The sequence below is a fragment of the Lepus europaeus genome, chromosome 12 (assembly GCF_033115175.1).
Source record: "Lepus europaeus isolate LE1 chromosome 12, mLepTim1.pri, whole genome shotgun sequence".
Lineage (NCBI taxonomy): Eukaryota > Metazoa > Chordata > Mammalia > Lagomorpha > Leporidae > Lepus > Lepus europaeus.
The window spans coordinates 18,096,671-18,122,198 of record NC_084838.1 but is presented as its reverse complement, the minus strand read 5'-3'; the positions used below and the strand labels follow the sequence as shown (position 1 = coordinate 18,122,198).

The window sequence follows — 25,528 nt, the reverse complement described above, 5'->3', positions numbered from 1 at the left end:
TTTTTGCAACTCCATATTTACAAGACAGAATATTCTTCATTTAACACATGTTTATTGGACATCCACTATGTTTCATTAACTTGATTTCAAAAAAGAACTTCTTGCCTTTGCTCACATGAAGTAGTGTGCTCTTATCTGTTGAGCAAAAATGAGATTTCAAAGGATTATAACCTAGATTATGAGCATAGCATAATCCGGATTAGATAGCTGAATCTGACCACCTCAAACTCCAGTTTAGAACATGTATGCAAGCATATATTATATTCCAATTGTTGGGTTTTCTGAGAGATTACCACATGACACTAGCTGTTTTCATTTTCTTTTATTTGTATGAGTGTCTTCTCCATTTTCCTGCCCAGAATACTTCAGGTGTGCTGAAACATTTATATGGAAAAAAGCTTGGCACAAAATTTCAGAACTATATTCAAGTCAATAGCTGCAATGTATACACATGTAGATACATGATAGCTGTCCATATAGATCTTCATAAATGTAAATTAGATTAACATAAGAATGTCTAAATCTATTTCTACACACATATAAAACTATCTGCTTGCTGATCATATAAAGCTAAATGTTTCATGAGACCTGAGACCATGTCTGGGAACCTGTTTCCTAGGGAATTGCCTCAACTGTGGACACAGATCTGCAATTCATTAAATAGCCTTTGAATGCATGGGTGGATGAATGGATGAATTGGTGGATGAATCAGTGGATAGATGGATAGATAGATGAACAGATAGATTGATGATATCTATCTGTCATGGAACAGTGATTTTTCTAAAAGACAAATCTATGCCACTTATTTGCCAGAAAATCTTCAGTAGCTCTCCAACTATCTCAGTACAAAGTTTGGTTTCCTAGGGGCCAGTGCTGTGGCACAGTGGGTTAAAACCCTGGCCTGAAGCACTGGCATCCCATATGGGCACCAGTTCTAGTCCTGGCTGCTCCTCTTCTGATCCAGCTCTCTGCTACAGCCTGGGAAAGCAGTAGAAGGTGGCCCAAGACCTTGGGCCCCTGCACCCAAGTGGAAGACCTGGAAGAAGCTCCTGGCTTCAGATTAGCACAGTTCCAGCCGTTGCTGCCATCTGGGGAGTGAACCAGTGGATGAAAGACATCTCTCTCTCTCTCTCTCTCTCTACCTCTCTCTGTAACTCTGTCTTTCAAATAAATAAAATAAGTCTTTAAAAAGTTTCAGTTTCCTTACTTTCATAGAAGATACTTCATAATCTTCCAAGCCCCAGTGTTTGATGGGTTCCCACTACCCTCAAAAACATCTTAACCCACCTTCTCTCTCAACTGTTCTTTTCACTTGAAATGCCTCCTACTAAAATTTTCCTTGTTAATCCTTCTTGCTTTTTGAAACAGAGCTAATATATTTGTGAAAATCCATTAGAGATTTCATCTCATTTTCATTTTACAGCGACACTATGAGGTAGGTAACATTACAGTAGATGACATAATGAGAAGCTGTATGGCTGACATTTTAACCCAACTTTCATTGCTTCAAAGCCTGGCACACTGCCTGGACTAACAGTATCACATAATATTCTACTCCCCACCAGGGAATTACTTAACCATCCGAGTCTCAGTTTCCTCTTCTGTAAAATGAGTTTCATAAGACCTGCATCATAGACTAACTGCCAGGATAAAAAGAGCTGAGGCATGTAATGTGCTTGGCACACTGCCTGCACATAAAGAGTGGTCAGTTCATGAAGCCTGCTGCTCTAAAGGGACTGCTGCTTTGGTGATGGGCTGCACTCAATGACCGCTGGAGGTCTTTCTGTGTCTAAGAGTTATTTCTAATAACCAGATATGTACAGCTTTGCTAAAATTTCTGCTACTGTTTGCTGACTTCAATGTATTGGCCAGACTCACCTTCCTGTCCTCTGGAAAGGGTTTGATCTCTCTGTTGATTAACAAGAAACCAGGGAGCAAGGATGAGCCAAACAGATTTGTCATTTTTGCTGTCCCGTGGCTTCTCACTGCTGACAATCGGTTTCTCCAAGGAAGAGAGAAAGATGGGTTACTTCCTTGCCAACTTCAGGAGAAAGTCCATGAGGGGTAGAGTGTTCACCTGGCACCAACCATCAGGTTTCAGGCTCCAATATCCCAGGCTATAACTGCTTTTTCAATTCTGTGGTAACAAGATAGAAATTTCTTCATTTAACAAGTAATTATTGGGTGTCTACTATGTGCAATCTTTATAGACTAGGCATTGCATTAGGTAAAGGCCATATAACATTGTGTGAAACAGAGTTCTGAATTAGAAACAAAAATAATTAACTGTCTTACAAGATTTTGCTGACAATCAGATGGGTTAACTAATGATTCAAGAATATGCCTCATATACTGTAAAGTGCTGCACTCAGTTGCTGAATAAATATAAGTGATACATGTGTACAGCAGCCTACAAAGAGGGTTGGAACTCAGTGGATGGAGAGTAGATGTCTAGGTGAGGACTCTTATTTGTATTTTTTACTTAAAATGAGGATCAGGTTGAGCCAGCAGTTGCTGTGAGTGTTGAATGAAATTACCCAAGAAGGATTGGAGGAATCTTGTGATTATATCCATCTCTCCTATTCTGACATGTATCTAAAATGTCTGGGAAATTCCTCCTTACCGCCTCCTTTTTTCTTTTCCTTTTCTATTCTCTATCTTCTTTAGGTGGCTTCTCTGTTCTCCCTTGCTTGGCTGGGCAGAAGTATGGAGCTTAGAGACATGTACAGTCTTCAGTGGAATGGCTTCTCCTCTCCAAATGGCTTTCTAGTGTTCCTGTTACCTTGTTAACATTACCATGATGCATTTACAAAGATAGCTTTTTCCTTTACACATGTCCCGCTTGCCCCCTGCCAATCACTGATTATGAAGAATAAAAGCATGAGGCTAATGACACAATTTGAGCTTCTCCAACCTACCCTCACTAGATGAGCTGCGTCTCTCCCTAGACTCCTTTAAACACATTGGAGCCAACTACTACATGGCATCCTGATTACTTTTCTATGCAGTGCAAGAGAGAGCTCTTCGAGGGACTAAATGTGATCTCAGCAGAGAAAAATTCAGAAGTCACTTCAGGCTGAGATCAGTAGGGAAGAGGCATCATCTCCCTGGGGACAGACTAAAAGAATCCCTCCTTCATTCTCCCTGCTCCTTACCCAGCCCTCCCCTTCCTGAATCAGACTGGACAGAGCACGGAGAATCTCAGTGGTATGCAGTGACATCATGTAGGAAAGGGGAGGAGGAGAGAGAGATAAGATGGCTCCAGAGCTGCTCTTCCAGCTCTGTTTCTAACGATTCAGTTTTCTTCCAGATCCTCCATACAAGGGCACTGCTAACCATGCTCACCTCCTCTTTGTCAGAGGTTTACTAGTGCTTCTGTCAGTCTAAGCAGGTTGCACCAGCAAAGATACCACAAGATTTCTAATTTATGTTTGTGGCTATTGCATCCAATGGGATTAAGAACAAAAAGTAGGGATTTCAGAATCAGAAAAAAGTGGGTTCTAAGGCAACCTTTATACTTCAAAACTGCCTGACTTTGATCAGTTCATTCTATATTTCTCAGCTTTCATCTTCTCCTCTGTAAAATAAGTTCTTGCAAGAATTAAAAACAAGTTCATGGGATATAGGGAGTGCTTAGCAGGTCCAAAGGGCTTCAAAAAGTTTGTGGAAAAGTTGAATTAAAAGATAATGCAAATTTTCCATAAACTTTTTTTATGGTCTATATTGCTTCCTTCTTAACATTTTTCACAACCAAATCTTCAAATGGAAGATGAGTAAGGAAAGGTTCACCATCAACTCAAAAGCAAGACACTTAGTTGAATGTAGTTTTGACAAAATGTCTTGTGATTCATCTGAGGTCTTGGTGCTGTGTATGCAACAAAATCTCTAAGACAATGAGAATGTCCCTGCCCTTTTCCCTTCTAAGTTCTCATTAGACCAATCTCTTCTGATGTTTGTAGGAAACTCTGAGAATCAGATGAAGGTGTTTCCTCAAAAACCTTTCCATGCTCACTCCCTCTCTTTTCCATAGGTCATCCAGATGTTGAACAGCCCTGTAAGTCCAGTGTCCGCACTTGGAGCCCAAATTCAGCTGTCAACCCACACACAGTCCCTCCAGCCTGCCCTGAGCCACAAGGCTGCTACCTCGAGCTGGAATTCCGCTACCCTTTGGTCCCTGAGTCTCTGACCATCTGGGTGACCTTCGTCTCCTCTGACTGGGACTCTAGTGGAGCTGTCAATGATATTAAACTATTGACAGTCAGTGGGAAGAACATCTCGTTGGGCCCTCAGAACATCTTCTGCGACATCCCATTGACCGTCAGACTCCGAGATGTGGGTGAAAAAGTGTATGGCATCCAGATCTACACACTGGATGAGCACCTGGAGATTGATGCAGCTATGTTGACCTCAGTTGCAGACTGTCCACTCTGCCTAGAGTGCAAGCTCCTGCAGTATAAGGTGATCCGAGACCCTCCTCTCCAAGTGGACAAGGCCTCCAACTTCTACTTCAACAGGAGATTTGTGGACACGTAAGTGGACTCTCTGGGTATGGTGATGATGAATTGGGTGATCTGGGGAGGCCTTTGCATGAGTCAGAAGGGCCTGGACTGGAAAGAGAAGGTTCAACACCCCCAAATTCACTCCTAGGGATTTTAGCTCAGTTTTGACTGTAGAATTTTCTTCATTTAAGATGGATTTATTTATTTGAAAGGCAGAGTTACAGATAGAGAAAGAGACAGAGGGAGAGAGAGAAAAAGAGGAAGAGGGAGAGAGAGAGAGAGAGAGAGAGAGAGAGAGAGAGAGAGAGATCTTCCATGTGCTGATTCACTTCCCAGATGGCTGCAATGGCCAGAATTAGGCCAGTTGGAATGCCAGAACCAGGAGCTTCTTCCATGTCTCCCATATGGTTTCAAGGGCCCAAGCACTTGGAGCATCTTCCACTGCTTTAGCAAACACATTAGCAGGGAGATGGATTGGAAGTGGAGCAACGAATACTCGAACCAGTGCCCATATGGGATGCCAGCATCGCTGGGCGGCTTTATCTGCTGCCCAGAATTTCCTTAATGAAAGCAGAATAAATGAATGATAAGATCTCCATTTTGATTTAGTTGAAGAAGATTCCTGCATGCTGGTTGTGTTTTCAGTGAATGAAAAGGGGATGAAGTTCAGCAGGTTGGCTGGGAATTATGCATGCTCTTAAGCATTTGCATGAAAAGTTTGTTGGAAGGTGAACATCACCAGCCACAGTCATTGTTTTTTGTCTTCTTTCCTGAGGCAGAGGAGAAGTTAAAACCCTTTTGAACCTTAGGTGTCTTTTTAGCTCTAAGTCTCCCGGAGTCCTTTTAGCTGCATTCTGTGAGGTAGTGACTATCTTTAATATTTAATTTCCAAGTCCCTTCTCTATCCCTTTTTCCCAAAACATTGACAGGATTTGTTTCCCAAAGAAGACTACCTTATAATAATTCATGAGTGTCTTTTCCACGTATAATAAAATAGGCTGTCTTTGCATCTTTTACTTGCTCCATCCTCTCCACAACCACAGCACTATTACTATTCTCATTTTACAAAGAAGGAAACTGAGGCTTAGAATGTGAAACGTCTAAGATCATGCAGTCTTGATGAGATGAGATCAGGGTTGGAATTCTGTCCTGAATCCTAAGCCAGAATTCTCAGACAATGTTCAGTTAAAGATGTGATGAAACTTCTGCTTTAATCAGAAAAATGATGGAGCTTTAGCCAAATAATTTGGATACCAGGAATCTGTGTAGTCAATCATTGAACATTGTCAATGCCTAATATGTGCAAGGGCCATTGGTAGTGATGATCCTTTGTGTCTAGCCCTAACCAGTACACTTACTTACATTAGATAAATCACTCGGTGTCTTTGAGCCTCAATTTTTTCCTCTGCATGGCAAAAATTTTTAAGTCCATGATTTCTATAAGCCTTTTGTGACTCTTTATTTGGTTCTAAGATGATATAAGGCACAATCTCTGCTCTGTCGACTTGAAAATATTTACTAAGCCCATCATTAATGGAAACCAAGTTCTGGAGGAAACTTTTAATCTTTTTAAGAGACAGAACCACTTTCAAACACTTTACCAGCACTTCCTTTTACATGCCAGCAATTAATGTGCACATCACAAGCAAACTCTTGCCCATTCATTGAATCAGAGATGAAGAACATCTGTTTAAGAACTCAAAAGGAGCACTTGGTTTGTGTTTGAGAATGTACTTAAAATTTAAAGGATCATCTTGCCTTGAAAATATTCCATAACCCTGTCTCTTCCGTCTCCTCACTTGTCTAAAGTGGTAACATTCTATAAATATGCATCTACTTAAATTTTCTTCATAAAACAATGGAGAGAAGAAATAATAGTTGTTTTAAAACCTCTGTTTAAACACAGCTTTCATTTTGTGAAAGTTGTTGGTCTGTGAGAGCTGACATGGGTTGATAAATGTAGAATGATGGAAATTAGCTGACTTTCAAGCCAATGAGTAACAAATGCCCTGAGCCTTATTCTCAGCTAAGGTAGTCACTTTCTCTGTGATCTTAAGTGACTCACTTACCCTTTCTGGTCTTCAAATGTCTCAACTCTACAAGAATGAAATTACACTAGGGTAGGGGTTCTCATACTCAATTATACACTACAGAAACCTGGAACAGTTTAAAGTGGCCCAAATCTGAAGTTCACCTCCCCTCTATGCTCCATCCTTCTACCCCCAGGTATTGATTTAATTGGTAAGAAGAAGGCCTGATCATCAGGACTTGTACAATCTTACCAGTTGATTATAGTGTACAACCAAAATTCAAGAATTGCTGCCCTAAAACCAGCCTGTTGAATCAGAAACTGTGAGTGCAGGTCCTCTCCTGCTAATTCTGCCATTGGCTAAGGCTTAGTAGCCACTGCTGTACATGATGCCAAGGTCTTTCACTCACCTATTAAGTGACTCAATTTACAAGTATGTCCTGAGAACATTCTATATGTCAGAGTCTGCACTAGGAACTGAGGATTATAAAGATGACCCAGTCAAATCCCTTACCTAAAAGTTCTTAACTTTGGCTGAAGACATTACCCACTTGGGAGAAATGCAAAATACTATGCCAGTTTGCTTACAAAATCATTGCTATTCAGGTCCATACTTTTGTGCACCATTTTTTCTTTCATTTACCCAACAAATATGTGTTTAGTCCCTACAAGTGCTAGACTGGAGCATTAATTTACTTTCTTCTTTGTTTCTTGAATCCCAAGAAGATTATTGGAGACTTGGCCTGAGCTGAGCTGGGCTAGGGTTCCTGCTCTGAATGTCCTCGGAGGCTCTGAAAAAGGGAAAAATATCATTCTAAGTCAGCCTACCATTTCAACTTCTTTATCTACTGGTATTTTGAGTTCTGAACCCCACTATAAGTAGTGCTCTGTGTGTGTGTGTGTGTGTTTTGCTGCTTTCACATTTTTTCCATATCAAATAAGTTGGCTCCTATACAAGTTCTATATAAAGACTGTTTTGGAGGAAAAGAGGATAGAGGAAAAAATGCTTTCTTTTTCTTGCCTTACTCAACCCATTACATGATTCCCTTTGACCTTTGTCTTCATTTTTTTCTCTCAACAAAAATATTTATTCTTTCTGTTATCTGCACTGGAGATAGTTTCCCAAGGTATGACATTGATGAAGGGAGAGTCTTCTGTGCTTACCCATGGAAGCTTGGAGTAGACTGATTACTTTAGGCCAAGACAAGGAAGAAATGTGGAGTATCTCCATCTCCCTTAAGTGGAAATCCCTCCCATTGAATCAGAACTGACACCTTCAAAAAAAAAGGAGACCAATTCTCTCATAACTAAAGCAACACATGATGTCAAGACATGTCGCATCCCCTATTTGGGCCTTTGTTTCTATAATTGTAACATGAAAGGACAACACATTAAACTCTTCTCTGTTGATAGACACAGAAGTGTCTTAGATGACAGTTGATTTATTTTTTGTCGTAAAAGGAATTCAATAGGGATTGTCTAATAAAATCAGTTCCCAAGGAATCATCACTGCCTCTGGATGCCCTCCTGAAACCTGTAGTCCATGGACATTGACATTAACCCCTGAGGTAGGTGACCATATCTCCAGATTATATATGATGACTTAAAACTCAGAGAAGTGAGGAGAGTGACAGAGTTTACACAATTTCAAGTGGCAAATCTGGGGTTTATACCTGGATCCATCACCTCCTAAGTTAGGGTTCTTGTTCATTCATCCTCCAATTAAGCAAGTGTGTTTGTGCTGCCCACCTTATGCATTTCTATTAGTCGTATCTTACAACACTTTGTGTATCCCAACTTGTTATCCTTTTAGTTTGTCTCTCACTTTCACACCTTGTAGCTACCAACACAATCTCAATCTATTTTACCTTACTTCCTTGGCATCCTCAATAAAATTCTTGGGGGAAGAGACTGTCATTCCACAGTGGATAAAGCTGTTCCTTTGATGCCTGCATCCCATGTGTGCACCGGCTCATGTTCTGGCTGCTGTACCTCCCATCCAGCTCCCTGTTAATGGCATGGGAAAAATAGCAAAAGATGGCCCAGTGTTTGGTCTCCTCCCACCCACATGGGAGACTGGGAAGAAGCATCTGGCTCTTGGCTTTGGCCTGGCCCAGGGCTGGCCATTGAGGCCATCTGGGATGTGAACCAGTAGATGGAGATCGATCTCACTCTCTCTCTCTCCCCATCCCTCCCTCCCTCCCTCTTCCTGTGTGTGTGTGTGTGTCTCTGTGTAACTCTTTCAAAATAACTATTTTTCTAAAATGCTTGGGGAGCCAGTGCCGTGGTTCAATAGGCTAATCCTCTGCCTTGCGGCGCCAGCACACCGGGTTCTAGTCCCGCTTGGGGCACCAGACTCTGTCCCGGTTGCCCCTCTTCCAGGCCAGCTCTCTGCTGAGGCCAGGGAGTGCAGTGGGGCCCTGCACCCACAAGGGAGACCAGGAGAAGCACCTGGCTCCTGTCTTCGGATCAGCGCGATGCGCCGGCCACAGCGCGCCAGCTGCGGCAGCCAATGAGGGTGAACCAACGACAAAAGGAAGACCTTTCTCTCTGTCTCTCCTTCTCTCACCGTCCACTCTGCCTGTCAAAAAAAAATTTTAAAAATGCTTGGGGAAAATGAAATGTAAGAAAAGGATATATTATCACTTCTCGGCCTTTTGGCTAAGATCAAGTGTAGAAAAGGATGCCGTGGCCAGGGAGTGCAGTGGAGGATAGCCCAAGTGTTTGGGCTCTGCACCCCATGGGAGACCAGGAGAAGCACCTGGCTCCTGCCATCGGAACAGCGCGGTGCGCCGGCCGCAGCGCGCTACCGCGGCGGCCATTGGAGGGTGAACCAACGGCAAAAGGAAGACCTTTCTCTCTGTCTCTCTCTCTCTCACTGTCCACTCTGCCTGTCAAAAAAAAAAAAAAAAAGAAAGAAAGAAAAGGATATATTCATATGCTCTAGATGGACATTCTTGGTGTCCAGATCTTTTCCTCTGGACTGCAAACACAAAGGACCTCATTCAACCAAAAACATCAGCTCATTCATCAGCTCATTTGTTCAGCAGATATTTATTGATTCCTACCATGAACCCAACTACTTTTTAGTAATGAGAATGCAGTAATGAACAGAACAGGAAAAAGTCCTTGTTTTCACTGATTCTTACAATGTAGATGGAGGAGACTAAAATGAAATATGTTAATTGGATAATATGCTCTTTGGGTAGGATTGATATCTGATGCCATATTGAGCCTCAGAGGTTTTGGAAAGGTTTACCCAAATCAGGGTCAGCTGAAAGCACAGTTGGCTCTTACCTGCTGTTTCTATGGATCTTAAGCTGAGTCACAACGTCATATGTTTTTTTCTGAGCCCCATTTCTTTTTTGTGGCTTTTTCTATGCCTCCCCCAGTTACCCAGTCTTTCTTCTTGTATATGTAAATTTGTTCATTCACTCATCAACCAAAAAGTGATAATATAATACAAGAATTTTCAGTGATACTTGTTTCTTTTTAACAAGTGTCTGCCATGCACTGTGTTGGGACTAAGCATATAGCTCTGATTAATGCAGACGTGATCCCTGGTCTCATAAACACAGTTAAAAGATGGGAAACAGATGAGGAATCAGGTGCTTACACTACAGCATGAGAAGTACCATGGTGTGAGAAACAGAAGGGGGCTGTAATAAAGCATAGGGTGGCCAGCACTGTGGCATAGCGGGTAAAGCCACTGCCTTCAGTGCTGGCATCCTATATGGGTGCCAGTTCAAGACCCAGCTGCTCCACTTCCAATCTAGCTCTCTATTATGGCCTGGGAAAGCTGTAGAAGATGGTCCAAGTGTTTATTCCCTGCAACTGTGTGGGAGACCTGGAGGAAGCTCCTGGCTCCTGGCTTCGGATTGGCTCAGCTCCAGCCGTTATAGCTATTTGAGGAGTGAACCAGTGGATGGAAGACCTTTCTCTCTCTCTCTCTCTCTCTCTCTCTCTCTCTCTCTCTGCCTCTGCCTCTCTCTGTGGCTCTGCCTTTCAAATAAATAAATAAATAAATAAATCCTAAAAAACAAAAGAGGAAACATAGGAAGAGTGTGTAACCTCTTTGAGTGGATAAGGAAGGCTTCTAGGAGGAAGTAACCTTCAGAAGAATTGATCACAGAAGAAGCTTTCCACCATGAAGATGGCTGAAATTAAGTGGCTGTTTGTAAACATTGATAAATGGATGAATAGATAATGCATATGCTGTATTTCATAACAAGAATACATTCTCAGTCCCCAGACCAAATATAGAGCTTGTAGATGAGAAATTTAGTAATTTGGGATATTTACCTACTTTACTTCTTAAATATATTTCATTTTTTTTAACAACTATACACTATTCCATAGAATGAATTGATACAGATTATTTAGTCAGGTCCTCAATGAAGAGCATATAAGGTAATTTCACACATTTTTCCTATTACAAAAAAATATACCAGTAGCAAGCATTTTTTTACAAATCTCTTGTGGGCACATGTGTGCAAACGTTACTCCAAGGTTGATGCTGAGGAATGGAATGGTTGGATCATTAGCTATTAGCTATGGTCTTTTTCTTTTCTTTTTAAAAAGATTTATTTTATTTATTTGAAAGGCCAAGTTACAGGAAGGGAAGGGAGAGAGAGGAGAGAAAGAGAGAAAGAGAGAGAGAGAGAGAGAGAGAGAGAGAGAGAGAGAATATCTTCTCCATTCTTTGATCCACTCCCCAAATAGCTGCAATCTGCCAGGACTGGGCCAGGGGGAAGCCAGGAGCCAGGAGATTCATCTAGGTCTCCCACTTGGGTACAGGAACCCAAGCACTTGGGCCATGCTCTGTTGCTTTCTTTACACGTTAGCAAGGAGCTAAAACAGAAGTGGAGCAACCTGGACTAGAACCAGTGCCCACATGGGATGCATGGGCAGCGGCTTTACCCACTATGCTACAATGCTGGCTGGCCTTCAGTGGCCTTTTTCACTGAAGTGGACACAACATTGACATTCTGAAATGGTAAATTAGCTTTGACCCCACAAAAAGTCTGTAACAATATTTGCTATTCCACATTACCATTACTTACTATTTCTCACATTGGAAGTGTTTCTCTTAGTCCATTTGATGGGTGAGACATGACTCCACATTGATATTCTTAAGATATGTTCTTGCATAAACATCTTTTCAAATATTTACTGGGTATTTACATCTTCTGTTGTATAGTTTATCTCTTAATATCCTTAAAATAGATCTGGTCTTCAGGAATTCAGGTCTTCTCTTCACACCTCGATTTTCCCCTTTGTGAAAATGAGATTTTAATGTCAGTCCTCTTGCATACTCATCAAAGTTCTTGGAATCCAAGGAAAAACAGAGTCAAGAGGGAACTGGCATTTACAAAGTTATTCTGAGTCATCATTAAAATTGACATATTTATCAAGTGCTAACTCAGTACCCTCCCTGTGCTGGGAACCATGCCACCTCTGAAGATATGATAGGTAACAAAAATAACCTGGTCTATGCCTTCAATAGAACCTAAAGTTAGTTACTAAGATAACTATCCCCATGTGTGTTAATTAATGCTATTTGTATCTACTCATAGTAGTATTAAAATCAGTACTACTAATAAGTACCATGTAATTGATATCTCATACATGCTTCGTATTTTATGTCTATAAGTGAGGTGTAAATATCAATATGCCTGGTTTTCAGATGGGGGAGCTGAGACTCAAAGAGATAAAAGTCATTCATGTAATGTCTCAGAGATAACTGATATTAGAGCCAAGCTTTACATATTTTCTTGAGCCCCGTAGGTATGCCTGGTAAGTTATAATCATTGCTATGACCAAAAGGACAACGTAGTATCTTGATTGATAGAGAAAATGGATTCTAAAACATATTTTTCTTGTTTCCAAAAGCAATGAAATAAACATAGAAAAGAGGTACCAAGGTTTTTTTCCTCATTTTTTTAATATTTCAGCAGATGAGGAGGAGGGAGAGACTTAGGAAGAGGTGGACATTGTGAGATCCACATGGTTTCCAGTATCCTGTTGCTGAAATTCATGACAAAGGTTGGACCCCTTCCTGGGCAGTCTTCTCCCACCCCTGCCTGGCATGGTTTTGCCTGCATTCTGATGTCCTGCCCATCAGGGAAGATAAGTAGCATCAGTAGAGAGCGATTTCTCAAAGCCCAGTATGGACACTACTGTTTTTAGTTAAGATCAGGAGGACACATAGTCAGCACAACCTCACTCTATTTCTGGGAGCTGGGCATCATCCACCTATGACCCTCTCCCCAGTCTTAGGCCAAGTACCTCTCAGAATGAAATATGGGTTCTGGGAATATTAGGATAAGCATAAGGCTTGGCCATGAATCTCCAGGGTCAGCTGCAGCAATAGAAGTGCTGACTGTCTCCCAAGAGGTTCAGAATTTTGAAAACATGAAGGGCCTCTGTTGAGCACTCACACCACCAAAATCATTTATCTAAATTTTGGTGGATCAGTCTGATGGACCACTATACTATAACGTGAATAGGTTATTAGTCTTTCTTTTACAAGTGGGGAAACTGATGCTCACAGAAGTTAAATGACAAGTCTATAGCTCTGTTGATAAATGTATTCATTTGTATATGCATCCACTCATTCATTAATACATCCACTTCATAAGAAATGCCTACTGCATGTCAATCTCTGCTGCCACAGTAATTATGAATCCTATGTTCTGGTAGGAGAACTGGACTGAATAATAGCACATATAAAAATAGAATTGCAAACTAAAGAGTATTATTACAAGAGACTATATTAGCGTTTAATTCCTCTTTAAAATTAAGGGAGAGTATATGGAAGATGAGACTACAGACATAAGTAGGGGCCATATTTGCAGGAGTGTGTGGTTTGTGTTAAGAAGTTTAGACTTACTCATTTTGAAATAGAGGAATGGAATCAATCAGATCTATGATTTTTTATAATATATCTGTGGGTGCTCTGTGAAAAAAATAATTGAGAAAAGGTGAAAGAGTCTAGTTATGGATTATTGCTAAGATCCACATGAGAGATTATAGTTACTTGCTTAAGGAAGTGAATGAATTGGAAATACTTCAAAACCTTCTCGGAAAATGGAATTAAGAGATAAGTATATTTTGAAATTCATGCATAGCAAGGGATCTTCAAGAAGTTCATGGAAATATATATTATTACAAAACCAGCATAGGTTTCAAAAATGTTTGCCCCAAAATAAACATCTGTTAAAATTTTTATGTATTTTTTTAATCTATTTGGCAAAGATACAGAGACAGAGAAAGGCAGACAAGCAGAGATCTCCCATGCAATGGTTCACTCCACAAATTTCCATAACAACCAGAGCTGGGCCAGGCCAAAACCAGGTCTTCCATGTGAGTAGCAGGATCTATCTAGCTAAGCCATCACATGCTGTCTCCCAGAGTTCACATTAGCAGGAGGCTGGAGTAGGGACCCTGGGCTGAACTCAGGCACTCCGATATGAGGCACGAACATCTCATCTGTTTAGGCCAAATGACTGCCCAAGAGGCAAGATCCTTCACTGCAAATATGTGCTTCTCACTGTGTGAACAAATGGGGTGGAAAGAAACTTACCATCAAGCAGGACCCTTTTTTAGAGTTAAGATAGCCTTCCTCAGAGATGATCTGATCCTAGCCATTCAAATCAAGCTTAACATGCAGCATTATAATTTGGAGAGAAAATGTATGTTATTATCTTGGGAAAGGGGATGATGGGCCCAACAGAGCAGCAATGCCATGTTGCTGGAGAAAAATGTCTACAACTGATAGCAGAAAAAACAAATAAGAGTACTGTTCTGTGTGCACATTTTCTTATAGTATAATAGTTTCATGAAATACCAACAGCAGTTTTAAGGAGGAAAGGAAGGGTCTATGAGTTTTCATGGAATACTAGTTTAAACACCTTTAAGAGGTATTGTTCTGCAGACCTTAACAGGACATGCAACCATTTATTGTGAATCTCCCAAAGGTTTCAGAAAATTTTATGCAATTTACGCTGACATTGTATGATAAAGGAACCCTGTTTTCTTGTCACATATCAGAGGACTAAGATTCCTGAGAAGCTGCTTTGAGAAATGATGAGTTCATGAAACAAGGTTGCAATGGATGTCCTGAATGTCCTGGTGTCACCTACTTCTTTGTTATTTTCTGTCACCCTAGGGATAGATAGGATGGATTGGACTTGCTTGTGCTGCTCTAATTCCTGACTTTTTAAGAAAACAAATAAATGAAAAGGGAAGAGAAAGAAAATAACAGCTGTCAGCGCAATTACAGATGTGAGAAGAATGGAGGAATTTATCTCACACTGGGCATTGGCAGGAAAAGTGGACAAAATCCATTCAGTCTGTGCCTGGAGACACTGAGAATCATGAGGGCAAGTCTTGGTAGGTTTATGTTGTGTCTGTTAAAACAGAAAACCTCAGACATCACTTTAGGGATGCTGAGTTTAGAAACCAGAGATCTGACTCCCAGAACAGTACACAAGTGCCTTGCCAGGCAACCTTGACCAATTTCAGTTGTTTTATTCTAAGCTCCTTCCTCCAGATAGAGTGGGTCTCGATTCTTGTCCATACAGTTCCACAAGAGGTGGTGGGGAAAACCAAACTGCAAGAACATGACACAATCTGGAGAGCTATAAAGAATGTAAGTGTTCATGATTCTTTCTGTTGCTTAGTTTCCATTAGGCTTGTTCCTAGCCAACAGCACCCCAGAGAGTGTCTATAAGAGTCAGAAGCTGACATGCACATACACACATGAAACATTTTCCCATAAACTCTACACAGGTTTGGATTAGAACATAGAAAAGATAAAGTGCATTGTAGTACTTGCAGCAGAGAGACAGAGAAATGGAGAAACAAGCAAATAAAACTCACTAGGTGCTATCCCTGGATCGAGGTACTTGAATAACAGTAGTGGTATCCTGAAATTTTGCTGTGCTCCTGGTCAGTTGGCTCTTCCCTTGTGAGCCCAAGTTCCTTGTCAATAAAAATGAATGTATAAGTAAATGCCCTTGAAGGTCATTTCCAGGTCTGACATCCTCTTCACAATGTCCTTGAGCTCCCCCTACTCTGAGTGCATCTAATTCGGTAAGGATAGAGGCAACAGATAGCATGCAACTTTGTCAGTTACTCTATACTCCAAGCTTGGGGACTGGCCATCCGGATCTAAACAGAGCCTTCTAGGAACAGTGTGATTCTCAAGGTTCCTGCTAGAACTCTGCTCTCTGTTGGGGCTAACAAAACTCTGCCTTTGTGATAATTTCTGAATATTCTGCTGTGTTTTTCCTGAGTCGCATTTTGACTTGACAATGAGGCAGCAGAAGTGGGGGCTGAGGTTATGTTTGCCACATTATCCTGTATCCTCAGCTTCTCATGCAAGACGAGGCATCATGTAAATGGTCAATAAATCCAGGTAAATTCATACAACATCCTTGAATGAATCAGTGAACCCACTGACACATCAGTGGGTAATCAGAAAGTCATGGTAATGCAGGTGATATCTGGTGCATTGGAGGTCTGTCTTGTGAATTCTAAAATGGGCTAGTTATTAGAGGATTAAAAGAAAAACTTAGAATCTTGAAGAATAGTACTCCTGTCTCCTCTTGGGGGCCTCAGTAATCTTCTCTTTAAGGTGAAGGGACTGGACCAGAAGATGTAATCGGTGTTTCATTCATTCAGCAGGTGTTTAATTAGCATGGTACCAGACAGTGGAGATAAACTAGAGAATAAGGCAGAGTACCAGCCTTTGGAGAGCTAAATTAGTTGCTATAAAAAGTGGACAAAACAAGAAGTGATAACAAAGTAGTGAAAAAGATGTTTTTGTAAGGGAAGTGCATGTACTAGGAGTTCCTTGCTCAGCTTAAAAGGTCCCTGGGAAACTCTTGGAAGAGGTGATGTCTAGGAGAAGGACAAAAGGACTTAGTCAAACAAAATGAGGCTCCCTGTTTATTTTGACTAAGGGGTAACATTTAAGGAGGAGAGAGGAAACAAACAGGATAGAGAAGGCAGGTCATGATGGTTCCATAGTGGCAACTAGAGTTCAACACCTGAGGGTTGCAGAGAGCCATCAAATGTCTTTGAGAATGTGAAGATCTTGAGTATATTTGGTGTTAGGACATCCTAGTCTATCTGTTGATATTGATGTGTCTAGATGTAAAGATGGAGGCATAGAGCATAAATGGTCAGGAAGTAAGACAATGTTGCCAAAACTGAAGAGATAATGACACTGGTTTAGAATCGTCAGGATGGGATGGGACTGAGTGATACTAAGGAGACAGAAGTCCTTGATTATCAGTCAGAAAGAGAGGCAGAGGAGTGGGTCAAAGAAGATGCCCAAGTTACCAGCATCATTGAAACAGAATAAATGCAGTGACAGAGGCATAGTTCGGGATGAGAGGAGGAGTAGGAGTTCCAGAGTGCCTTCCAGTTGCTGTTTTGAATCACTTGCAGACATACAGCTTCACTTTGAACTAAAACTTTTTTTTTTGCTGAATGAAGATATGAGTCAAATGAATTTGTACTTGTGTGTGTGCATATACACATGTATGCCTGCATGACCATCTGCATGTGCATGTGTGCCTACATGTATGCATGCATGTTGGGGGTGGGAAGACAGGACCTCTGAGACCACCTGTTTTTGTCAGTCATTGATTCTCAAAATGTAATCCAGTTTTCTGAAAAGATCCCATGGGGGGCAGTGGGGTTAATCTTCTATGGCACTAATACCTATAACGTTACAAGGCATTGGCTTTGTTTTCTACCCGGGATTAATCATTCACTCATGGACTTTTAATACAAGCCAGACACCACCTCACTGTGCCTCATGCAACCCAGTGCCAGCTCTCTTTCCCTTCTAATGCTGCCTTCACATTCTTGTTGTCAGAGAGGGAAGTAAGATTTTTCCCCCTCCGGCTTCAATAGCCTATGAACTGCAAAGTTTGGAAACTTCAGTCCAAAGATGTTACTCAAAAATGTTGGAAAGCTAGACTCTGCCATTAATTTGCTGTGGCAAATTAACTTGGGGCAATTTATTCCCCTTCTCTGGGCTTTAGTGTTCATCCCACAATGAGAAACTTGGAGTCAATGATATCTGAAGTCATCCAGCTCTGATTTCTACATTTTTGTCTCCTTCCTGAGCTAAGCTCCTTATGTGCAAACTCAGTCTAAAAACTTTGTAAGTGGAGAAAATTCTGAGATGCCTAAAACCTCCCAGTGTTAAAGAGTTAGACATAGAAGTTCTCAGATCTGGATGGAACATTGACGATCATTTAGGCAAGCAGTGATATTTTACAAATGAGAGAAATGAGCCCAGAAAGGGGAGGCCACTTCTTTTGAATCACACAGCCATTTGATGACAGAGCAAAGAATTCAACATGAGGCATCTGACTTCTAACCAAGGTGTTGCTTCCTCCACTTAACAGCATGCTAAAGTTTATCAAGACCTTGGTACTCAAGTTTGGACTCTGCTGTCTCTGATCATGGAGAAGTGCCCTTCATTTTCTCAAAGTGAAGTCATACAGAGCTGGTATGGGTGAGGGTGTGCAATAGGAAATGAGAGAATGCATTTGGCCAATCTCAGGGTCCATGTGACCCTCCAAAAGCCCTCATTTCAAAACAAACTCAACCTTTCAGGTTCAAGTTCTCCGTTTCATCAGAAATGTGACTTCCTGCTTCTAAGAAGCAAGACTTACAAAAGGGCTCAGAAGGCTTCGTGAACATCAAATAGCTCTTACAAAATCGTGTTTTGATGAGTTAAGTGTAAATGAATCAGAAACATAAGGATTACATTTTCCCCAAGTGCACATGGGTTTCAAAATTGAGGGGAAACGTAGTTTGCTAACTGCATGCCGGCTTTCACCGAACCCAAAGCATTCATGGGGAGGGTGGGGGCAGAGAAGAAAGAGAAGCCCAGCCCCCAAATGGTTTTAGATGTGGTGCCAAATTCAGAAATGCTGTTGGGCTCACCCTCTGCCAGTAATAAAATTGCTGGCCACCCAGAGAGGCCACAGGGAGGAGAAAGGAGATTGCTTTCCCCACTGGCCCCGTCCTCAACAACTGGGTTCAGTTAGTACCGCTCAATCACCAGCTGTCACTGGGTCCCTCCACTCAACTCATTGGCCCCGACTTGGCCTCGATTTTCACACTGTGCAGCATGCCTTGTTTACCTCCAACTGTATCTGGTGTTTTGGCTCCCAGATTCCTTGGCGACCGGTCAGCTTGTCACAAGCCCCTGCTCTATAATCAAGTGACCTGTCCATCACCAGTAGAATGTTTGGGGAAGCTGTCACACATCTCCTTTGGTTGCATTAAGGAAAAACAAGAGTCCCTTGTCGATCTTTTCCTCTCCCCTTTCTTTAATGCTATCCAGGTGTGGAGTTTCCTCTGAACTGGTAAATGTCTTTCCTTCAAATCTCAGCCTGACACAGATAGCCAGTTAAATCTCAGGACTGCTGTTACCTTATGCTGGGATTTGAAGTTCTGGACCTTTTACAATTTTCACATTGTCTCTCTGTTCTTTCCCTTGCATTTCTATTCATTGCACCAAGAAAGTAGAAAATCATTTCAATTGGTGGTAAAAGATGATTGAAACAAAATAACAAAGGCCTTGGCTGCAAACTGTTAGTTTTATTAAATTTGCTACTGTGTTTTAAATTGGTACCAGGGCAAATCTTTGCACAATTATATATCAAAGGCTGCTGGAATTAATCAGTTGCATGTATACAGTTGTTCCTTTCTGAGCCTTATACAGAGTGAGGGTGATGTTGTCAGTGTGAAAAGATTGAGTTTTGCAGTGTGTGAGAGGGACACACCCTAATCCTAGTGGAAAGGAATCCAAATGCCCAGTGGATTCTCAGGTCCCTGCCATCTCATTCTGCTATTGTTTAATCTAGGCTTTGTGTTAAGCACACAGTGGACAAGGAAGTAAGTGATGGCTATTGCAAGATAAATGACAATTTTCCCAGAGATCCTTTCGTGGCAATGGGACCTCAGCCTTATCACTTTGCATCTGAAGTTGAAAGACACTAGAAGGAGGGAAGATGATGTAGAGAGTGCCTGGGCTGAGCAAAGACTAAATGATAATGCAGTATCTCAACTGGTTAGCAACATTTAAGTTCTAACTCCACAGCTAGAGGTAGGGAAGAGGCTTGAGAAATTGTTGCATCTGGTCTGTGCTTTTTAAAATGGTTCTCTCACACCTGATGATTCAAGCTCCAAACATCTTGCTTCATCTACTTCACACTCTCTATCTGGACCATTTTAGTAAAAATTTTACCACATACTTTGCTTACCCAGATGTTCAGTCTAAATGACCTGTTCCGTATCTAAATATTCACCTATGCTCAGTTTTGTGCTCTTCAGGCTAGAACACCATACTCATAACTGAACTATTTGACACTTTCCCCATGCCTACTGTCTCAAACTACTCATTCAAGAGATTTTGTTAGGGAAAAGGTGGGACTTGGTACAGCAGTTAAGACACCATTTGGGACACCCATATCACATATTAAAGTCCTTGGCTGAGTCCCTTCCAGTTCCAGTTTCCTGTTACTACACACCATTTGGAGTCAGCAGGTGATGGCTAAAACACCTGGGTCCATACCACCTATGTGGGAGAACTGGATTGAGTTCTGATCTCCTGGCTTCAACCTGGCCCAGCTCCAGCTGTTATAGAAATTTGGAAAGTAAACCACTAAAGGGAAGATCTCTCTCTGGGTGTGTTATGTCTGTGAGTGTTTTCCTTTCAAATAAATATTTTTTAAGAGATTTTACTTAAAACCTTGTATATGTCAGGTGTTGTGCTAGGCACAGAAATAGTAATAAGGGCTAATGTATTCTCTATTCTTGAAGCACTTAGCATATACCAGGGTAGATGAGCATTCAACATCTGATTGCAGAAAGTGTTCTTAGTTTTATAATAAAGTAGGAGATGCTAAAGACACCTGTACAAGGAAATGATCCTAATACAGATGCCAAAAACCAAAGTTTCTCTAATCTTTCTCATCCTTTCAACCTATTTTCACCTCCTTTCTGCTATTGCCCTTCAAAATCGACCTTGTAGCCCAGCCATTCTGTACTTGGCTTATCCTTCCTTTTATCTTTAAACTGTTTAAGACCACTTATAAGCTCACCTTTCTCTTTGTCCTAACTCTACACATTTATAAAAAGAGTATTGAAGGTGAGTCCAAAGAGGAGAATGACTAATCTGTCTAAAATCACAATGAAAGTTAAAGGACGCACCAAAGCCTTTTCCTGACAAGTGTTGCTATGTTGGCCTGCCTTCCAAGATACTGCTTTTCAAGGATATACAACACTTTTTGTCCCAAATCCTGAGCAAGCACATCATCATCACCACCACAAATAACAATTAAGCTTAAAACAGAAATAAGGGGTTTCCTTAAGAATTCAGGATAATGGACAAAATTGAATTTAAAGAATCTAAGGTTATCATGTGTAGGAAAAAACAGTATATGTGACCTTAATGTATGAATAATAAGACATAAAATATTTCAAGACTAATCACAATTCCAAGTCATTCATTGTGGAAGGATATTTTGTTGTAAGTTTTAGTTATTTAAGAAGAAAATAGAATAGGGAAACATTTAAGATATTGCCAAACCTTGGTAGATACTCTATTTATTCCTGCATTCTGTATCTCACAGAGAATATTCAACCTCTCTGTTGTCAAGGACTGATTTCCCCCTAAAACTGGTTATCTGTTTTTCTACCAAACTGCTTTCCCATAACCAACATGTGCTATTTGCCTAGAAAGTCAATTCTCTCCTCCTTCTCTTGGCTTCACTTCTCCTTACCTTTCTCCAGTCTGCCCAATGCAACTCCTTTAGGAAATCGCAAACTCTCTTCATCAGCCAGGGAAAGGTACCAATCTTTCGTGCCTCCACAGCCCAGACATACTTTAGTCTGTGTTGAAGCCATCGTCTTAATGTCTTCTCTTCCCTATTAACTTATGAGCTTACCAAAGGTAGACCTATATTATCTTCATTTTCACATCCCCAGACACCTAGGAGAATCTGGAATGACTGAATGCTATCTAGAAGAACAAGTGAACGAACCAATGAAATGACATAAATATATTTATTCAGAATTTTCAAAAAGTCAAGAATCATAAACTAACTTGATTTACTTCTCTTATACTCTTTTACCATGAACACTAAAGATGAGACTATTTCAGATTTGCAATCTTAAATTTAACAAAAGCATGTGTGTGTGATTATACATAAATATATACATGAAAAGATACTGGTTTGAAAGCTATCTCAGGGTGGCAGAATTTTAAGATGATTTAAGTTTATTTTCAATTATTTTATATAGTTATTGAATTTGTTATAATAAACATGGATGATTTTTGTGATTAGAAAAAAATTTAAGCAGCTGTGATAATTGCTATCTTCTCCTAATTAAGAAACAAACTCAGCTTCCTAGAGGAGGCATTTAATCTAGAGGTTATGATGTCCACATCCCACACTGGTACTTGGGTTCAAGACCCAGCTTCAGCTCCTGACTCCAGCTTGTTGCTAATGGCCACCCTGGAAGAAAGTGGTAATGATCCAAGTAATTGAATCCCTGCCACCTACACGGGAGACCTGAGTTGAGTTCTCAGTTTCTGACTGGCCCAACTCAGACTATTGTAGGCATTTGGGGAATGAATCAGTGGATGGATCTTTCTCATCTGCCTACCTCTCAAATAATTTTTTTTTCAAGATTTTATTTATTTATTTGAAAGGTAGAGTTACAGACAGCAAGAGGTCTTCCATCCACTGGCTTACTTCCAAAATGGCAGCAGTGGCCAGAGCTGGGCCAGTTGGAAGCCAGAAGCTTCTTCCAGGTTTCCCACCCAGCTGTGGGGGCCCAAGGACTTGGGCCATCTTCCTCTGCTTTCCCAGGCCATCAACAGAGAGCTGGATCAGAAGAGAAGCATCTGGGACATGAACTAGCACCCATATGGGATGCCTGTGCCACTGGTGAAGGCTTAGCCAACTACGTCACAGTGCCAGCTCCTCTCAATTTTTTTTTTTTAAATTATCTCCCACTGTAAGGACATTAGAGTTGAAACTAGTTTTTCTACATTTCCATATAAAAAATAAATATACCTTAGCCTAATTAAAACTCCCCCAAAGACTTTAGAATTATGAAGAGGAGCTTGCCTTGTCTTCATGTAGTTTTAGGATTCTGCATTTGATTGGTAGTTAATGCTTGGCTCACTGGTGTGTGCTCATTCAAGCTCATTATCATGGAAAATCAAGGATTTCAAACAGCACTTATTGTCTCCATAATCTCAAGCAGATCACTGAACTACACTGAGCCTCCAATGAACAGTGGAAATAAATTCTAACTTTGAGGTTTATGTTAGAAATAATATATGAAAATTTGGTGAACTAACTCTAAAAACATTTCCAATATGAGGTCTATTGAGACGTTCTAGTTAAAACATAACAGATATAACTAGCCTCCTTTAAAAAATATATGAATGAAGTCAGAAAAACAAAAAAAGGACATTGCCAGGGGCAAGACATGCAAGAAATAAAATAGAATAGTGAGCTAAACAGATAAGCCTTGGATCTAATGTTTTGTTGGTATAGTTTGGGAAAGGGAGAGCCATAGGTTTGACAAACAAGTGGTTTCAGTATTCATGCTTGGTCCAAGGAAGGATATTTGGTCCTGCAACTCAGATAGATGATGAATTGGAACAGGCACTTTCAAAAAATAAGGTTAGGAATCCTGAAAGTCTGTATGCTTAGTCAGAGTTTGCCAGGGAGGAAAGTGTGTACATATGTTTATGCTTAGCTGCTTGTCTTATTAGCATGATAATTAAGATCCACTTTCCTTATCTAGGATTTTAATTTTAAACATGGCGACTTAAAGTCTTTTGTCATCCACAGTTATATATGATTTGCTGCTCATAAAACTAAAGCGTTGTTGGTTCTGTGTGTAGCTGTCCTCCTATGGGTTCCTATGGACTTTTTCCAGCCACTTCCATTGTATTCAGTACTTTGGGATGGCTCTGTAAACAGATGAAGCCAATAATGTATTAACAGTACCAACTGAGAGAAAGTATGGTTAACTGAGGTTACTAAAAAAGCAATTCAAATCAATTGGCAATCTACAAAAAGAGTTAAAGATTTTAAAAGCTATTATTAAAAATGCTATATTGGTCTATTATGCTATGTTAAATGTGTGTACATATTGTATGTCCACATGGGGAAATTTTATTAAGAGTCTTATTTTAAATGGCTTATAGATAAGATTGTCCATAAATTTAAGCTGCTAAAATCAATCAAAGATACATTTTAATTTGAGTGACCTGAATCTATGTATCATATGTTTTAAACTTGTAGGTAGAAAGAAACTAAAAACATTTTATATGGTTGTGCTTAAGTTTGCTGGTTAAACAAACTACACCATGTTAGATATTTAAGAGGTATTTTCAAATACATGATTCTTAAAATTTATAGAAGGCATTGGACCTTCTGGTAAATGTTTTCTTAAGTTGTTATCTAATGGTTGAAACTGTTTGCTAAGTATTCATGTGATATTGCTATTGTCAGCAAGCGATCTAGGACTTGCTCCCTCATTTCTCTATTCTAAGCCCAACTTGTTCTTTCATTTCTCTATTCTCTTCAAGATAGGAAACTAAATCTATTATGAAGGATTTTAGTGTAGTTTTAAAACCACTGCCTTGAGGCCGGCGCCGTGGCTTAACAGGCTAATCCTCCACCTTGCGGCACCAGCACACCGGGTTCTAGTCCCGGTTGGGGCACCGGATTCTGTCCCGGTTGCCCCTCTTCCAGGCCAGCTCTCTGCTATGGCCCGGGAAGGCAGTGGAGGATGGCCCAAGTCCTTGGGCCCTGCACCCGCATGGGAACCCAGGAGAAGCACCTGGCTCCTGGCTTCGGATCAGCGAGATGCGCTGGCCGCAGCGGCCATTGAAGGGTGAACCAACTGCAAAAGGAAGACCTTTCTCTCTGTCTCTCTCTCTCACTATCCACTCTGCCTGCCAAAAAAAAAAAAAAAAAAAAAAAAAAAAAAAAAAAAAACACTGCCTTATACCTCACAAAGATTTAAGGTTTGTGTTTGTACTGCTCACCATGAGTTGGGAATACCTGAGCTAAGAAATTAAGGGGAACAAAAATGATGGTCCCAGGTTAGAGATGCTCCAAAGCTACCTAGAAAGTTGCATAAAACCACTCAGAGGAGCATGGGCTGGGCTGAGGGGACATATGATTGCCACAGATTAAAGCACACTGAATATAAATTGACATGTCAAAATTTAAAACATTAAAAATGTGAACAAGGCATCTTGGGTCAACAAGCAGCATCAGGGTTTTTTTGTTGTTTGTTTGTTTGCTTATTTTATTTTTGACAGATAGAGTTAGACAGTGAGAGAGGGAAATAGAGATAAAGGTCTTCCTTCTGTTGGTTCACCCCCCAAATGGCCGCTACGGCTGGTGCGCCACACCGATCCCAAGCCAGGAGCCAGGTGCTTCCTTCTGGTCTCCCATGCAGCTGCAGGGGCCCAAGGACTTGGGCCATCCTCCACTGCCTTCCCGGGCCACAGCAGAGAGCTGGACTGGAAGAGGAGCAACCAGGACTAAAACATGGCGCCCATATGGGATGCTGGTACCGCAGGCAGAGGATTAGCCAAGTGAGCCATGGCGCCGGCCCCTGAGAACCTTTCTAAATTATGGAGAGTATGAAGGGATCTCAAAAAATTAAAAATAGAACTACCATATGATCTAGCAGTTTGACAACTATGAATGTATCTCCAAAGGAAATTAAAGAATTCTGTCAATAAGACATCTGCCCATCTGTGTTACTGTAGCAGTTTTTACAGTAGCCAAGATGTGGAAACAACCTAAGCATCATCCATTGGTGAAGGGATAAAAATATGCACAATGGAATACTATTTAGCCACAAGAAAGAATGAAATCCTACTTAGAACACTGCTAAGTGAAATAAGTCAGGTGCAAAAAGA

The 25,528-nt window shown here is 40.8% G+C and overlaps 1 protein-coding gene across 1 annotated transcript in view; it reads left to right on the top strand.

The window, feature by feature from the left end:
* PAPPA (pappalysin 1) overlaps positions 1 to 25,528 on the top strand; it is a 268,195-nt gene that overhangs the window by 90,740 nt on the left and 151,927 nt on the right. Inside the window, exon 7 of the mRNA XM_062207691.1 lies at positions 4,031 to 4,529. Within this exon, the coding sequence (XP_062063675.1) occupies positions 4,031 to 4,529 (499 nt within the window). The remainder of the gene's footprint in view (positions 1 to 4,030; positions 4,530 to 25,528) is intronic.